The 18,485-nt window shown below is 42.0% G+C and overlaps 2 protein-coding genes across 3 annotated transcripts; both read right to left on the minus strand.

Annotated features, from left to right (window-relative positions):
* Nucleotides 1-8,573: 8,573 nt before the first annotated feature.
* On the minus strand, nucleotides 8,574-10,514 carry LOC115745183 (UDP-glycosyltransferase 74F2-like). The gene is made up of 2 exons (XM_030680588.2): nucleotides 9,792-10,514; nucleotides 8,574-9,432 (listed from the first exon to the last, which is right to left on the minus strand). The coding sequence occupies exons 1-2, from the start codon at nucleotides 10,437-10,439 to the stop codon at nucleotides 8,671-8,673; spliced, it is 1,410 nt and encodes a 469-aa protein (XP_030536448.1). The 5' UTR covers nucleotides 10,440-10,514; the 3' UTR covers nucleotides 8,574-8,670.
* Nucleotides 10,515-12,824: 2,310 nt separating this feature from the next.
* LOC115745182 (formin-like protein 2) lies at nucleotides 12,825-18,331 on the minus strand. Of its 2 annotated transcripts, none has more exons than XM_030680586.2 (4): nucleotides 16,219-18,331; nucleotides 15,855-16,054; nucleotides 15,021-15,265; nucleotides 12,825-14,004 (listed from the first exon to the last, which is right to left on the minus strand). In XM_030680586.2, the coding sequence occupies exons 1-4, from the start codon at nucleotides 17,844-17,846 to the stop codon at nucleotides 13,180-13,182; spliced, it is 2,898 nt and encodes a 965-aa protein (XP_030536446.2). In that variant the 5' UTR covers nucleotides 17,847-18,331; the 3' UTR covers nucleotides 12,825-13,179. The 2 variants fall into 2 exon arrangements, with proteins under 2 accessions (XP_030536446.2, XP_030536445.2); XM_030680585.2 differs by having other exon boundaries at nucleotides 15,021-15,283.
* Nucleotides 18,332-18,485: the final 154 nt, after the last annotated feature.

Below are 18,485 nucleotides of genomic sequence, written 5' to 3' on the forward strand. Positions count from 1 at the left end.
AAACTGAATTGGTCGTTCTACAATAGCTTTGGGACTTCTTGGACAATTACCTCAATTTTAATTAAGTTTATTGTGAATGATGTTCATAATTTGTAATCCACTGATGAAAGGTCGGGTTTCCCCCTCTCCAACTAGGGTGGAGGAAAATAAAAGCGCATGAAACTACTAGTTTTTATTTTTCTATGCTCCCGAATCGCTATATACAAGATGATGACTCCAACAATACTACTTAGAACATAGAATTATTGAAATTTACATCGCACGTATAACTATAGGAATCTTGAGACAGAATTCCTTTGGATTTCAAAGTAGTAATAATCAGGATCTTCATCCCAATCTTTAGGACAATCTCCTCCACGCCAATCATCACATTCATGAAATCTAGGATGACCACCGAGTTATCTTTGCTGGACTTTGTTGTCATATCATCCATATTTACAATCCCAAGCTTCGGGCCAAATCGCCATGACCACCTTCATTTGTTCCAACCCTCGTTAGATTAGAATGATAGACTTGATACTAGTTCATTGTGATTTGAAGTACGACACTTTCTAAGTTCCTAAAATTAAAGAACTAAAGTAAAAGCACTATGTCCATGATTGTCTGGTCCATAGTCAATGTCGTGTGCACAATCTTTGTACAAAATAAATAAACTTACCGCATTCGATGAGGAATACAATTGTGTATTGACTTCATCCAGCGCACATCTTTCTAGGATCAAGAGAGGCCTCACCAACCGGTCAAGCTTGGAATCGATTTCTTTGTTTAAATTTGCCAACCATAATTTCTCGTGGGGACAATTATGATGTTACAAGTCAAAGCAGGTCTTGACATTTTTGCTTTGTTAGTAGTATTGCCATAAGTGAGATTAGATCAACAATTCGTTAAGATGAAGACGGGCAAGAGCATAATAATGTTCTCGTCATCGTCACGGCTTACGAAAACAAGTAAGTTGCACAAGTCATATGGACAAAACAAGGGCTACAACGTAAAAGACATTGGCTTTTCGTGGATATTATCAAAGTGCACGTTAAGGTATATGAACAAAAGCATGATTGTGAAAGTGACTAGGACTGAACATTGCATGTAGACAACCTACTTCATGTCTTCATGCGTGATTTGAAATGGAAGCGACAGTGAAGGGTTTCTAGAAGATGTGATGGCCATGTGTTAACCATGTTCATCCTTTGTTAAAAACTTTTGTATTCCTACTACCTCACCAATCATATTGTCGGGGAAAATCGATCTGTAAGAGTGCCAAAATACATGTAGACGAAAATCAGCACGCCCTGGGAGGATCTGAACTTCAGAAGATCGAAAAACGATGGAGTTCGCACCGGGGTTCCTCACTCTGTGCACAAAACCCCCTAAACTAAATGAAAATTGTTGAAATTAATTGCGCCCATAAAGATCAAATCCGAAATTACTTTTAATATATGGTATCAGTTACCATATAGAGGGAGACCAAAAAGGCAAGTCTTGATTGATCACAATAATGGGTGATTTAATTGCCAATTTCAAAGAGGAGTATATTGTATATTCTCTCTTGGGAATGTACAACATTCAATTCCATCGTTTAAAAAAAAAAATCTCTCCAAAAACTCTCTGTGATTTTCTCTCGAAAAAGGAGCGATCTCAGATTTGAAGTCTCTCTCATCTCAGATTCGAATTCTCTCTCACCCGTGATTGGGGCTCTTAGGGTGGGTTTGGTTCGACATTTGGAAAGAGCTTTGGGGGAATGCAAATGCTGAAAGCCTAATGCTGGGGCTTCTAGCATTGGGCTTTCAGCCTTCCCAAGAGGAATATTTGGCCAAATGCTCCTTCGAAATGCTTGCCAAACGGTTCAACATTTTTCAAAGGAGCATTCGGGGCCAAATGCTACTTCTAAATGTCGAACCAAACTCACCCTTAATCTGTGACCGTCGAGATATGTTCATTCTACATTATATACTTATCCGATTAGTGATTCAAGATTATTCTAGAGCATGTTATTTCTGAGTATTTCCACTACATATGTTATTGGGATCTGTTCCCTTAAAAAATAACGCAAACGAAAGGATTATATTGAACATTTATCAATAGTTTAGGAATACAATTGAACAAATTAAAAGTCTAAGAAAAATATTGCATATTAGGTCAAAGTTCATGGACTATATTGAAGAGATTAAAAGTTAATGGATGATATTACACACTGGACCAAAACTCGCGGACTATCTGTGTCATTTTCCCTTAAAGCTTGATCATAAAATCGTACAAGTGTGCAACAAACAATCTTTGTACACACGATCTTATAAACTTGGTCACCATGGCCCAATGGTTCCAAGTAGATCATTGTTAGCACCCTAAAAAAGTCAACTTTGATGTCAAAGAGTTAAAGATAACAAGAATTGATGCCATTAACCGTACATTGACCATGGCTTTGAATATGATATAAACTCGGATCAATGCTAATGAGAAAGTGCTAAAACCATTGATACAAAGAGGAATCTCTCAAGTCGAGCTGAAGTGATAAAGCATAATCATCCACTAAACAACATATGTGATCTGATATTAACTGTGAATACAGTCAACGAACAAACACCAACATTGACTATGAGAAGTCAATAGGACTAAGTTGATGAGGCGAGAACAGGTTTTCTCCACCAATCGATAGTCAAGTCGATGTTAGTCAAGTCAAAAAACATTGACATGGATTCACGAAGTTTGGCTGAAATCAAATCGGTTGCAAGGATAAAAATAGCAGGAACAGTTATGGGAGTCAAAGTCTTAGGCAGGAACAATTGCCAAAGGTGTTGCTTGACAGTTTAGGAAGCACGGACACTCTACTAAGGCCTTCATGTCGCCGACTTGCTCCGACACGTGGTCAATGCATGTCGGACTTCCGACATGTGGCCAACACGTCAAACACACCGCCGACGTGCGAGTTTGGCTTCGGACACCAATCAAAAGAGAGCCGAGAGGGTGAGAGCCCGAGCCGCGCGAGAGAGAGCCAAGAGAGTGAGCAACGCCATGCGAGGGAGAGACGAGAGAGTGAGAGCGGCGCTGTGTGAGAGAGAGCCCAGAGGGTGAGGGGCCAAGATTAGGGTTTTGTGCAAAGTGGCTGGCCCTATGAGGTGGAGTTTTTTAAGAATAGTAGGTTTTTGATAAATTTACAGTTTTACCCCTAAAATCTACCGTCACATAATGTAGATGAATGACTTGTTATATGTTATGGTATTATGTGAATTTTTTTTTTCGACTTATTGCTAAATGTCAAATTTAATGGTGGAATATGGATTGCTTTTTTTTTCCCTCTAAGTTTAATGATTATTGCAATATAATGTAGTTGAATTTGTCAATTCGAAACAATGAATGATATTAATAAATGGTGGATTTTTAGTATAAATTCATTCTAGGCTCTTTTTTTTATTATTTATTGATTTATGGATGCGCCAATTAATTTGACTGAAATAATCATTATATAAAAATATTAATTTAATACACAATGTGTCCCAATGTGTCGAAATTCTCTATTTTTTTTAGAAATTATATATCGGTGTATCGTGTTACGTATCGATATTGATGTTGTAGGAAGTACGCAACAGAAGTCCAATACCTTCGTCCGGAGAGATCATCAAAAGGGAACCAAAGTCCAAGCCTATCAATATTTCCCGTTGGATCTACCTTCACTTAAAGGTTTAAGTCAATGAGTTGTGAGTGACCAAAGTCCAAGCCTATCAATATTTCCTGTTGGATCTACCTTCACTTAAAGGTTTAAGTTAATGAGTTGTGAGCTAACTAAAATGTATTAACTGCTCTACACAACATCACTTCTCCGATGTGAGGCACAAACCGTGTTGGTCACCGGATTCCTTCCTTGAGATATTCACCAAACACTGAAACCATGTTGGCCTTGCTTGAGATATTCACCAAACACCGATACATATTAAGAGTGGGTCACTAATACATATTGAGAGTGGACCACCAATCAACCATCGGCTCTTATACCATTTTTTGGGAGCACGCAGTACAAGTCCGATACCTCACCAAGGGAGATCATCAAGAGAGAGCCAAAGTCCAAGCCCATCAATATATCCAGTAGGACTAACCTTCTCTCAAAAGTTTAAATCAATGAGTTATGAGTCAACTAAAATATATTAACTGCTCTGCACCACATTACTTCTTCGATATAGGATTTCTTTAACACAACTCACACGTGCATCCTAACAGATGTCACATAATTGTGATTTACAGTCAAGCATGTTTTGCATCCGAGTTAATCAGTTATTGAGATCGAGCTCTTGTGGCTGGAATAACTCTACCGTTAGATATTGAGCTGAAATAAAATTTCAATGAGCGGGAACGATTATTAGGAGAGGTGGAATACATAAAAGAGCACATTTGAGGAGGAAAACACACCCGCAAACATCCGAAGAACAAGATTGACTCCTGTCAAAGTACTTTAACTCCTTGCAATTTATTTCCTGCCACTTCAGTTATTTATTTTCTTGTGCCAATCAAGCACTTGCTTTTGTTCTTCCAAAAATATTTTTTTGTCATTGGTGGATTATCTTTTATCAATTTTAAAACCCAATCATCTGGTTCTTATTCCTTTCTTGGTGCACATTTGTCTGTCAATTCAAAGTACAATGATTGCAATGTTTGACTAGGATCGTTGATTAATTGAAACGTCATAATTCTTTTTGTCGAGTCAATAATTCAAACGCAGCGATTTTCGAGCGAAACATCCATGTTCATTACTCACTAGTAGCCTATTACATAACTTAGCTTCTCTATTTTGTAAACAAGTCTTAGTATGTCCACCATTCTTGGTGTCTATTAACTCATAATTTTTAAAATAGTTGATGATGGTCCTATAAAATTATTGGTATGACCGCAAATTCAGTCCTCAATTTTCCAAATTAGTAGCCGTACATGACATGGCTGGCAACTAACATGGATGATCTTAAATGAAACGATGTCATTTTGAAATCTATTACTATTCTGTATATTTTTGTTATATTCCTTTTTTTCTTTCTTTTTTGTTTCCTTTTTTCATATTCTACTAATTCATCTTCTTCCTCCGTTGGTCGCCATCGGGCTAAGTAAAATGATTAGTGCCGATCGATATCTTAGCAATTTTTGACATAAATTGACCGAATTAACTACGTTTAAAAATTATCAAAAGGTTTAGATTACATTTTCCAAATTGAGAAATTCAAGGCCAAAATGGATGCCGTACAAAAGATTTTGGACTTATTGGAAAAAATTTCCCAAACAAGAGGTCATGAACTCAAATTACTCCATTTCTCATTTTTGTCTTCCAAAATGTATCATGTTCACATTTCATTCTAGGCAAATCTCAGTGTATGAGCGAGGGAAAGTGTTGAAAACACTTAACATCATCATTATTGTAGTTTAAACATTTGAAAATACCAAGTGATCTGTGGGGGGGAGGGGGGGATTGTCCAAAAAGTCACACATCTATTGTACTTTTGTCAATTCAGTTCTAAACATTTTAATTGTCCAAATTAAATCCTAAACATTTTCACGTTTTGTCAATTGAGTCCATTTGGCTAATACCGACCGAAAATCACTAACGTGACTCTAATCTTCTTACGTGGCATGTCCGAGATTTACGTGGATAATTTTTAATAGTCCTTTAACATCCTTAAATTTTTTTATTATTCGTCACTTATTTTTGTTTTTTTTCTTTGCTTTCATTCCCTTCTTTACTCTGTCTCTCTTTTTTTTCCTTTCTTTTCTTTTCTTTTTATTATTTTTTCCCTTTTTCCTTTCGTAGGCGGAGTTAGTCAACCTCAAGTGAATCCAACGAGGGCAACCCTTGCCCCGCGCGCCTAGTCATGCGAAGGCGACCCTCACTTGACCTCCATCAGCCATCGACAAGCCTCGGTGATGGCCAGCGAGGGTAAAAGGGAGGAAAAGAGAAGAAGAAAAAAGAAAAAGTAAAGAAGGAAAGAGAAGAAAAGAAAAACGAAAAATTTAATTAAAAAATAAAAAAAATATTTAAAATACTATTAAAATTGTCTACATTAATGTCGATTGTGCCACGTAGACGGTCTATGTCCACATCCACAATTTTCAGCCAAAATTGCAACATATTTAGGATTTTTTGAATAATTTTCCGAATCCAGCGAAATGATGTACTCTCTAAATCTTGCTACAACATGGAAGGGAAGGTTTGAGCTAGATCTCTCCCTCTTCTCCCCTTTTTGTTAGGTTATTTTGGTTTCCAATTCCCTTTTTTTGCTTTCATTCTATTTTGGAACTTTTCTCTTCCGATTTAATCTAGATATGGAAGTTTCTCTTTCTCGTTTCAAGGGTATTTCTATCCCGATCTAGTCTAGATTTGAGGGGTCTTTTTCCTGTATGCTTTCGGGATTTCGCTTTCCTTGGGTTTCGTTGGTGAACAAGTCCAGTTATGAAGAAGATCGGAGAAGTTTCGTGAAAATCTCGCCCTCACAAATGTCAAATATATGATCGTTCAATCTTTTTACTCTGCTCGAAAATAGTGTTAGAGATGCCAAACCTAGGCAAGCATTGCTAGAAGGAAAAATCGTAATAACATATGGAGATCTCTTTGTATGCTCATTATCGAAGATGAATTCGGTGATCAACGGCTGATTTGGCGCAAAAAAGTTATAGGTGTATTCTTTGAGCGTGTGACCCATAATATTATTTTGATTATTTCTCTTGTTACATGGAGCTCGTTTTGTTTTGAATTTGTTTGGGATTTGTCTTGATTTACAATTTCTTTATTGCATTTCGTGAACGTAAATTAAAATCTTATTTATTTTGACAAAAAAAAAATTGCCACAACCCTCAATATCGGCAACAATCTCTCTCTCTACAAATAGTGAAAGGAGAGAAGGCAATGGGCTCTATCTGCTTTTTTTTTTTTCCTAGTCAGAAGGAAAATTTTCATTTAACTTCAAAGAAGAATACATAATTTCAAGATAAAATGCAAATCAAACAAAATAAGTAAATGTTATGGATAAATCAACTTGGTACAGATTACAGAGACTCGTTCATTTCCATAAAGATAGGTCTATCATAGCATCAAAGCACAATAGGCGGTTGATCATCGAATTGACGAGCACCCGTAGAGATTTCCTTCTCCAGTAGCTATGGCTTTGCCAAAAGACGGTGCGGGCCTAGGTTCGGTGAATCTCATATCTATTTCTTGATCAGAATAGAAAAGCACTCAAATCTAAATCTAGTTGTAGATCTTAATAGAAGACTTACAATAGAAATATCAGTTGATCAAAAAATTACTTTCAAATAAGCCAACAGTTGAAGGCAGGAGCCTCGTAGACTCACGGAGCACTCGACTTTATGGAGTAAGTATCAAAACCGGAGCAAGGGAGCAGGGTGCTCGTGCTTCGAACGTTTACAAAGCTCTTCACGTGGAGAAAGTCGACAGCGTCCCGCGTAATCAAAGAAGAAATCTTGAAAATACAGATATAGAGGTAAGAAAACAAAGAGGAAGAGGGAGAGGGGAGGGAGAGAAGGAGAGGGACCTCTCCCTCAGAAAAATCGCCCCTGAACGGGGAAGGTTGTGCGGCGGCTTTGGGAGAGGAAAGAAAACCCTAGGGGACTGGGCCCTGCAACCCCATCTGGATCCACTTTGATTAGTCCATAAAATGGCATGAAATGCTGCAGCTCATGCAGCCAATACCCCGTACGTATAAAACAATCGCTATATACTCCACGCGGACGTATAAGCACTACGTGGTGGAGGTGGTGCGAGAGAGGCCGTCTGTTTAGTTGGGAACTAGATCGGTTAAACAAGTGAGTCGAATCCAAAATGGTCCCATATCGATCCATTTAATTCGTTTTGGCCTATTTTTATGTAATGCAAATCTAGTGACTCGTACCTAACACGGCCCAACCCATATTTGACTTAATTCATATTGCTAAAACGCCTCTACATTTAATTTAATTTAGAAAAACTCATATCCAAACCGAAGTGAAAGCGTAAAGTGAGCGAGCGCAAAAGAGAGCTCTAGAGATGCCGACAGCCAAATCTAGCCATCGGCGGTTGGCCGGCCTCACCTTGATCGCGAGACCCTAGGCAGCGCTACCTCGAGTGACATCAGGCAGCGTCGCTTGGGGTTTGGCACAACCTCAGGTTGCCTCGCTTGGGGTCGCGTGACTCAAGCCTCACCTAAGGTTGGGCGAACTTAGGCAAGGCTAGCAACGGCTCGACAAAAGTTCGCAGAGCCTTCGCCAGTGGTCGAGGCCTTTGTCTACAAAATTAGGATTTTTGCGGATATTTACATAATTATAAAAGTTGAACGAGGGAAAGAAAATATATTGTGGTTGCATTTTGACAATACGACTTTTCAAAAGGTACCTCTAGAATTATTTTGGACTAAAGGCCTCTTAGAAATGAAATTGCATTTCCTCAAAATGAACAAGAAATAAACCAAACACCAGTTGTATTTTGTCAAAGGATTTTAGGGCCGAAAAACCCCTTCAAATGTTGAACCAACAAGGCTTGATATAACCTTAGACAATGTCAAAATTGAGGGGCAGAAGGATACATGGATCTAACATGGAAATTTATGTGTTTAATGCCTCAGGACTTTCATCTATTTGATTCATGATTCATGCACTACTTTTTTTTCCCAGAAAACCCCTCTTGAAAGAGAAAATAATCCACTTCCCCTATGCAGTACGATTCTCTATTTTGGAAACAAATGCATCAATGTTCTTGTCTGAAGACCCGCCCTCGCTCATGGCCTCCCTGCCTAGACCTTTCCACTTCCTCGCATTGCTTCTCATCTCTTTCCCTCTCTCGCTATCCATCACTGCCCTTATGCAACCCTCGATCTCACCCCTCCTCACCAACCCATCATCGTCGACCTCAACCCTAACTCCGACCTCCCAAACGTCCTGAATCAGCTTGGCGTTCATCGTCTGGTCCGTCCACTGAGGCATGGCCACCATCGGAACCCCCAGGCTCAGCGCCTCGACTGTCAAGTTCCAACCGCAGTGCGTGAAGAAGCAACCGATGGCCTCGTTCGATAGCACTTCGAGCTGTGGACACCAATTCACCATCAACCCCTTCTTGCTCTTCTCGTCATCAGCAGCTCCATCATCAGCTTCTAGTTTCAAGATGTGCCTGGGGACTTTGTCCTCTTCAGATGCCCTCACGACCCACAGGAAGTGAGATCCGCTTTGCTTCAAGCCCCACGCAAGCTCCTCCATCTGGTGGGGGCCCAGAGACGACATGCTGCCGAAGGACATGTAGACAACCGAGTTCGGTGGCTTCGATCGGAGCCAGTCGGCGATGAGGGTGGACTTGTCCAGGGTGAAGAGGCTGAGGCCGTATTCTACGTCGTTCTCCACTCGCTTGTCCAAGTACATTGACGGGATGGTCGGCCCGATAGTCAACACCGGGCAAAGTTTTGACATCGTACCCACCACCTGCGACGATGAGGAAAAATTCTTGGATACATTTAATTCGGGTGATGTAAATGAAACACGTGTTAACTTCAAGAGCTACAAGTGTTAGAACATTCAAGAAGCATTTGGTCCTGCACTTCTGTAATCTGTTGTATGGATTTGGTCCAACGTAGATCGCATCATCAAAGTGGTTGAGATTCACTTGATTTTTACGATGGATTAGAAAATAAGTTAACCCAACATTTCAACAGGTTAAAAAAGTAGAACGTACCTCCACCGAGTCCACAACAAAGGACAGAGGACCTCATTTCGCTAGAAAACTATACGTGCCATCTTGTACAACTACTCACTGGTAACCAACAAAGACCTCTCAGCCTCACCTCAGCCTCAAGCTCGTAGAAGGTGTTGACAAGAACCCAATCAGCCTTGTCCGTGTTGAGGAACTGATGCAGCACCATCTCGAAGTAAGCCGGGTACGAGCCCGCCACATAAACGAACGAAGGCATGTCGCGAAGCTCGAGCGGTGACAACCCCGGCACACAAACGGGCAACGACTCGACGGGTACCTTCAAATGCCCATTGTGGACCAAATAGTAGATGTAGTTCACCGCGCACGCCTGAGTGAAGAAGGGGGCTCCGACGAGCCCAAACTCCTTGGCCACGTCGAGAACCCAAGGGAGGAACGAGTCGTAGACGATGCAATCGACGGGGTGGCCGGTGCTTTGGTACTTGACGATGAGATCGGATAGAGTCTTGGACCCGGCGGCCTCTAGCCGGGCGAGGTAGGTGGGGATGCTCTCGGCCTCTGCGAAGCCGCCGCGGTCGTGGCCGTCCGAGATGGTGTCGAGGCCGACCCAGGGGGACGTGTCGGGCTTCATGGAGTTGAAGATGAAGACGGTGGTGGCGAGGGTGGCCTTGAGGCCTTTGGAGGCCAGGCGCTTTGAGAATTGGAGCATAGGGTTGATGTGGCCTTGGCTTGGGTATGGCACGACCACCACATGCCCACGATAACCCTTATCATCTTCCATCTCTCTCTCTCTCTCTCTCTCTCTCTCTCTCTCTCTCTGTGACGCAGGTATGGAGAATGAATCGAGATTTGATGGCCTCAAGATGTTGCTCTTAGCTTGATTGGCTTGGTCTGGAGTTTAAGTAGGCAACAAAGCAGCATGGCGTGGACCCTAGTGGCAGAGCGTCATGACGTTCCCATTAGTCAAACTGATGTATGACCGGCGGATGAGGACTTTTGATGCTGTAGACATTCACGTATGCGTGATGAGAAAGAATACAGACTTGCTTTTTTAATCTAGGGATAAATGCGAAGAGTTTTTGAATTCAATTGTATTTTTGTGATAAGTTTTAAAATTCTTTCATGACAAGTTTTAGGATTCACATTTCATATGAGTTTCAAAATTTCGGAGCACGTATCTTTGTAATCTTTTTCGGTCCAAAAACTTAAGTTAATAGGTTTAGGAAAATCATGTATATATAAAGAGTATATAAGCCTCATATGTAGTGTTTTTTTTTAAATTGGGATGATGGCAATACTAACTACACGTAACTATTCTAGAATGCATATCTTCAACAATTAGGTATGTCGATGTTTTTGCTGGAGTTGTATTGATCTTAGGATAAAACATCTCTCATTATCTTCTCTGTTATTAACAATGTTGGACATTTGGGCATCCAAAATCGTTTCCATCGCTTGACAACGAGCATCCAACACTCGATCGGTAAGTGTGTGAATCAAATCAAAAGATGAAAGAAGAAAAAATAGAATTGACTCCGCAAAGATCCTCGGAGACTCGTGAGATAAGGCAAATCTTTGACTGAGGCAGGATCAAAGACAATGCAAATTGAACTACGTTATCTCGCCACATGCCAAAAACAGAGAGTAACTTCTTTATTTTACTCTAACTAGCGTGTAAGGCTGATTGGAGAACAAGCAAGGGACTCCATGGAGTTGTGGCAGGAGAATATGCTAGTCTAATTACCTTACTTCGAACGTCTGAATTTGGTGTACTGGAAATTAATCATTTAAACGAGGGTCTTGACAAATTCCTAATATCCTTTTCAATCATGGTCTGATCTTCCTTGTCGAAATTGACTTCCCTTCTTCCATAATAAATAGGAGATTGTGTTATTCACCGTATCCATCGTATTAGAATGTAATTAGTGAAAATCGTCAACTTTTCTCCGTAATGTTTGACTCTTTTCTTAAGTTCCAGTTTCTTATGAGAAAATTGCCTAGAAAGTCATAAATCTATTGTACTTTTGTTAATTCAATCCTAAACGTTTTCACATTTAGGACAATTGAGTCCTAAACTTTGATGCTTCACGCCGGATGTCCGCCACATGAAAGTGCCTGCGATAATATCTCCATCCCTCTATTTGTCCTCGAATTAAATCAAGTTTGGTTTCAAACATAGGTGCTTCTAAATTCAAGCCATAGTCAACACTAAATGTGAACGAGGCCTTTGGACTCGGTCAGATGTCTCATTTTCTGAAACAACGGTCGCGTAGTTAAAATGGGAAATACTACAAAAAAAATCCAAACTAGTATACTTGTGACTAATTTAACCCAAACCGATACACATGTGGCTAATTTACCCCAAACTATTTTTCTGACCACCAAAAACTCAAACCGGTACACATGTGACAAGTTTACCTCAAATTGGGACATTTGTGACAAATTTACCCTCCATTAATTTTTCATTACATTTTACCATCAAATTGTTGAGTTGGATGGCACGTGACGATTGACCGGTGTACTAGTTCGGGGTTTCTAACCTCTGTTTGTCACGGATGTTTCGGTTTGAGGTTTTTCGTAGTATTAACTCAATTTAATGGAAACTAATGGAGGGTAAACTTGCCACACGTGTACCAATTTGGAATTTTTTATGGTCAAAAAAATAAATTGAGGTAAATTTGTCACATGTATCGGTTTGGGATTTTTTTGTGATCAAAAAATAGTTTGAGGCAAATTTGTCAAGGTGTACCAATTTGGGGGTTTTTACGGTCAAAAAAGAATTTAGGGTAAATTTATCACAAATATATCAGTTTAGGGTTTTTGTTGATATTAACCCCACTTGAAATGGCTTTGGCATCTACCTCTACAGTCAAAGATCTATCCGGATAGCTGAAGCCACACATAAAGCATATTGTCGGTAGTGGAGAAACTATTTCACTATGATACGATGATTGGTGGCCTATTGCAAGATTATAAGTATCCGCCAAGGTTCATCCTATGATTCTGGCTTAACAGGTTGCTTAGTTTTGACAGAATGGAGGACTGGTTGGACGCTGATGGATCTTGCATTCCATGTTAACCAGAATGAGGAATCCAGGTTGACTCTCTCCTTCGAATGCCCTGATCGAGACAAGCCTGTAGGTGAAGCTTGGAAATGTCAGATAAATTTTAGAATAAGAACCCTTTTGGATTATATGCAGTGACATTGGTCGTATGCACATACAATACAATACATCTCTTATAATCCATACATTTACAAGACATATCTCACTAATTACAGTCGCCATTACGGTGTTCCCAAACGAATTCTTTCATAGTCTCACTAACATAAGATGTTTGACCTCAAAGCATTGCCAGAAGAAACACATAAGTAGCAAAAAGACATGGTGAAACTCTTGACCCGGTTCCGCAAGCAATTCCCCAGAAGCCTATCAAGCAGGTCATGATCAGGTTCCAGTTTCACTGCCCAGCAATATAGATGTCGAGAACATCTTATGCAGAATGAGAAGAGTTTGCATGCCTCATGATGAAGAGGGTCCTTCATCATCCGAGTCACCAAATTGCTTCCTCTCCACGAAAATGGGAAAAGGTGGCGGAGTGGCAGGATTCACTGGCAGAGAAAACGGACGAGAAGAGCCGTATATCGTCCTCTCGTTGATCTTTCCCACTTCCTTGCACACCTGATCGAGAATAGACAAGAAGTCCCTCACCACCATGAAGATCCGGAATGGATGGGCCTCTTCTTTAGCCGAATTGCCGTGGAAATACTCTGTTATTTCCCTCACCAGCAAAAGGGCATCACTTTCTTGGGCCTGGATCCGCACAATGTCTTCCTCTGCTTTTGAGAGGAACCCCTTCATGGATTCCGCGAATTTCGACCCTCTCTCCTTGACTACAACATCGCTACTTAGCTGTAGTACATCCTTCACTTTCACAACCCCCTGGGCCAGTTTCGCAACTTCATTACTAAGAACACATGAATCCATGGAAGCTGCTTTCTTTACACTGGTGAGCTCTCCACTAAGACTGGACACGACTTGCAGCCCAAGCTTCCTAAATTCAAGATCATCGCGAAGAGAGGACTGCTGATTTATGTCAGGCGCGGCATTCCGAGCACTCCCTGATACGCGGGAACCTTCAGCTCTGACTATTTCTTGTACGACAAAATGCAAGAGAGTAGTTTTCCCATCTGTGCCCTTCACATCTACAAGTTTGAGAAGCGTGTCCAGCTTGAATGCGTGCGCATCACCTCGGTTGGTACCTACATTCATGCGATTTCCGGTTTTAAGGACAGCTTCCAATAGCTTCAAGAACATCTTGCTGTTCCTGAGTTCTTGACAGGCTGCCTGTGAACATTCAAAACATGTGAGCAGGCAGCTCCTCTTGGACGACAAAACCATTTCATCGGAAGAGCAGCGATCAACCGGCACATCACCGTAACAATGCAATATGTGAACACGAAGTGGAACGGCTCCTCGAGAATTTAGAACGAAAGAGAAACGTCGCTAGGCTGTAGGACTCGAGGCTAAGCACCCATCTTACTCGATGGCACTGGGATCGTGAAAGAAAACATAAATCACGGTTCGACCATGTGCAAGGAACATCAAAGAATGGGACTGCAAAACTAAGGATAAGCTGATTCGTTAGAGGATGAAGAAAGGCGGGATTCAGATCTTGTGCCATTGACAAGCGGCTGTTTTCTGTTGATTTCTGACTGATGTCGTTATTTTTCTCACATAGGAGAAGACAACGGAGCAATATCTCAGTAAAAAGCATTTCCAGAGCTCTTGTCCAGATGACCAAACATTGTTCCAACAGCAAATTCCACCCTTTCTGATAGTAGTCATACATATATTATGGATACACCACGCAGGACATTAGCCACTAGTAAGCATGGTCACGTACCCAGAGAGAATAGTCCTACCAGTGGGCCTTCTACACCATTCTCTCGTTAACTGTTTTCTTGAAAGGTCAAATTGAAGTGCAAGAGAATGATGTAACGTAATGTATAATACTTCGATTCGAAAGTCGATGAAAGTAAATATCTTGTGATAGTGCGCTTGCCGGCAAAAGCAGAATATATAAAACAGAAGACATTGGTGATTATTTGAGGACACAAGGAGTGGTCAAACTGTCCAATAGATGATAAAAACTTAAGAAGGATGGTCAAAGCTTAGATATCATGTAAGACCAGTGAATTCTAATTATTTAACTAAGAAACGTCTTTAGAACACGCTCACGCCACTTTGATCACAGTTGTAGGATGCAGTTACTATTCACATGAGCGGGCTGCAAGGAGCAACATATATGGACATAGAAGTGATAGCTACATGCATTTTGCCACAATTTAACGAGAACATACCTTCAAAGTTTCGAAAGACCGTCTCAGGTACTCAATTTCTGCATCAAAATTGGCGATGTAAAGCATTGCATCGACCCTTTTGAATGCAAAAGGTATGTCAAGCAAAGCCTTGAGAAACTTTTCAGCTGGACCTAGTTTAAATGGTGATTCATCTTTGAACTCTTTCAACCTATGTTCCTCTTCCTTGGTCGGGGCCATTTTCAGCAAACTTTCAAGTAATTCACTCCCCAGAGAATCGGCGTTACCTGTTTGAAAGAAGCAAACTGCTTCAAACTGAGAGTGAAAGATGGCACTTCACTAAAAGGCAGTTGCTGCGCAATTATGTAGAACACCGGTTTCTTTTACCCGCCTCGCATTATTTCATTGAGCCAGAGTGAAGATAAGTCGCCATTTCTGCAATGCTCACTTCCCTTGTTTTCAAAAAGAATATCAAAACACTACTTCAAAAAACCTAAAACTCATTTAGCAACCTTTAGTTTGACGTACTTTAAGCCATACAGAAAATGCCAGAAATATGTGATTAAACTACGTAGACAAACATGCTAAAAAAAATCATATCGTTAGAGAAAGTTTCCTACCAAAGAAAACCTCCGACCTTGAAATAGTCGTCCAGCTTGTGAACCATGACCAAAGTTTGATGGCTGAAAAAGATTGTGGGACTATAGCATATAAATCCTAACCCAAGTTAAATAGATTTTGGGAGGTAATCAGCTTGGGATCTTACCAGTTACATGATATAAAGAAGCACACATCAGTTGAGCAGAATCAACATCGGTCTTTACCCAAGAAAGAAACATGCAGGAATGTACAGCCCCAGTGAAGATGAGCACTTACCCTCTAAGAGAGCTTCACATACTTCCTCAATGGTGACATTAAGTGCTCTCAACAAAATCGCAATGTTCTGCGACTTTTTAGGATCAAGAACCCGGTTCTCCGGGTTCAACGAAGTCGGAACCGAACGGGGAATGCTATCTTTGGCACCTAATTTTGAGCTATTTACCATAAATAGGGTCTCAATCATCTCCTCATTGAGTCTGCAAACCAAACCCAGATTCAACAAACTTATAAATCTCTGCAAAGACTGAATCCATACGTTGTTCCAAAAGAGGACACGTTAGAGCAACTTTCTACATTTAATATCAAGAGGACCAATCAAGGAGTAGCTAATATCTATTCACCCAAGAAAAATTTTACTTACTGAAAAGAGCTAGATCTGAGCTGATCCCACACCATAGCCCGATCCGAGCTGGCTCGAACTTTATCCCAATGCAAAGGCTTCAATTTCGGCTTGGGAGTCTCATCACTGGGCCTCGTAGCCTCCACATTGCCACTACCACTCTGCATTTCGTCGTTTGCCAAGTTTTGGAACACAGCAGGTCTGAAAGGTGCAACGAGAACCGGAGGTCGTCCTGTGATCGGATCACCAATCGGCCCTGGCTTCTCCCAAAATCTTGGTGGTGGCACAGGAGGAGGTGGCGGAGGAAGCTTCGGGACACTCTGAATCCCCACCACAGGCTCTCTATTCACACCTGAAACATCTGAACCTACTGCATTCTTGGTATCGTATGAACCTCTCTCTACTTCCGATGTTCGCGAAGAGGAGGAAGACCACGACTTCAGAGAGGGGGTTTTTGGCGGCAGAATCATCGGCTGTGCTCGGAACAGAGCCGGAGTTTTGAGAAAGGAATCTGGGGAGCTCGACTTTAAGCTCCTGGGACTGGAATTCAGAGGTGGAGAAGGACTGTGAGACAGAGAAGGCCTCGAAGACCCTGAATTCGAGTACGGGTAAGATGCAGTTCTTGAATTGAAGCTCCTACTACCATAGCGGTCCACTACCGCGATGTGGTAGAACTCTCGCCTTGAGCTTGACAGGACGGGCTCGTCGACAGTGGAGCTCTCTCTCTGGCCCGAAGAGCCTCTTGGCGAAAAGAACTCCTCTTCTTCTTCTTCATCTCCATTTCCGTTTTCGTCACGGTCGTCTTCCACCACAGAGTTCTTACTCCTTTGCCTGAAATTGTGACGAGGAAGTGGCGGCAGCGGCTTCAGCTCCGGCGAGCCCAGCTTCTGGTACGCAGAAGCTGAAGACAAGCCCGGGATGATGCTGATCTTTGCACTTGCATTGCTGGATTTGGGAGTGGCAATTTCTCCGCTCAGTCCTTGTGGATTTGACAGAGTACCCAGATAGAGAAACTCCCTGCTGGCGTTGTTGGAAGAAGATTTGGGGGTTTTCCGGCCCGAAGCGGCGACGCCAGGGGAGGAAGAAGAGGTAGAAGAGGCGTTGGGCGGGAAAAGGCGGAGGTTGTCGACTCTTGATTCCTTCTCGTCGGTGGCAGCACCTGCAGCGGCAGAGGAGGAGGGAGGGAAGTGGTGGCGGTGCTTGCGGTACAAGTAGAGGAAGGTGACGAGGGTGAGGATGAGGGCGGCGAAGAGGAGAGAGACGGAGATGGCGACGGCAATGAGGTGGTGGGGGGAAGAGGAAGGAGAGGAAGGGGAGTGAGGGAAGAGGAGGGAGGAGATGTTGGCGGGGAATGTGGCGAGGTAGGAGGAGGGAGACGGTGGCGGCGACGGGATGGTGGGGAAGAACGGCTTCTGTGGGGTTGAGGAAGCGGAAGACGATGAGGAGGGCGTTGTTGGTGTTGATGAAAAGGGAAGCTTTGGCTGCTGTTGAGGGGAGGAGGATGGAGGCTGAGTTGGAGGAAAGGATTCTTGTGGGAAAAAGGGTTGGTGGAGGATCCGCCGGTGGTGACAGTGGCTGTCGGTGGTTCTGGCGGTGGATATGGAAATACCGAGCAACAGAGTGAGGAAGAAAGTGGTGGGATTGGGCATGGTTTATGGGTTAAAAAAGCTCAGCTTTTAAACTGTGCATTAAGAATTCAGCTAGCTCAGGAGTTCATGCCTGTTGTTGATGGTGAGGCTAAGGAAGAGAAGGTGCATTTGCAAAGATCAAGAAGGAATGTCTGTAAGAGAGAGAGAGAGAGAGAGAGAGAGCATGTTAGGTGGGCAGAGAAGAGAATGTTTAGGAGGGAGGAGGGAACAGTAAAACGGGAAGGGAATGGTAGTTCAGTTTCAGAACCCACCCCATCGGAGAGCCAAGGAAACTAAAAAGAAAAAAGAGCAGAACCCACCCACCATTGAACTCTGCTTCAGTAAGAAGTAAACGCTGACCTTTTCCAGAGTTCACAAAAGAGAAGAAGCGAGTGAGAGAGTGCAGGAGGATGAGGTGATATCGATATTGATGGTGATGGCCACAGCCAGCAGATCATTACCGTTGCTGTTGGGAAGGTGAAGAAGAGGACCCAAACATTGAACCCAGAAAGGAGAGAGAGAGAGAGAGAGACAGAGAGGGAGGGAGAGAAAAGGGCGCATACAAGAGGTCAAAAAACCTGAGACTGACAGAGAAAGACAAAGCTCATTATGGGGATTTGCAAATTTTCTTTTCTCCATTTTCAAACCAAAAGATTCCAA

This window comes from Rhodamnia argentea, chromosome 1 (assembly GCF_020921035.1).
Source record: "Rhodamnia argentea isolate NSW1041297 chromosome 1, ASM2092103v1, whole genome shotgun sequence".
NCBI lineage: Eukaryota > Viridiplantae > Streptophyta > Magnoliopsida > Myrtales > Myrtaceae > Rhodamnia > Rhodamnia argentea.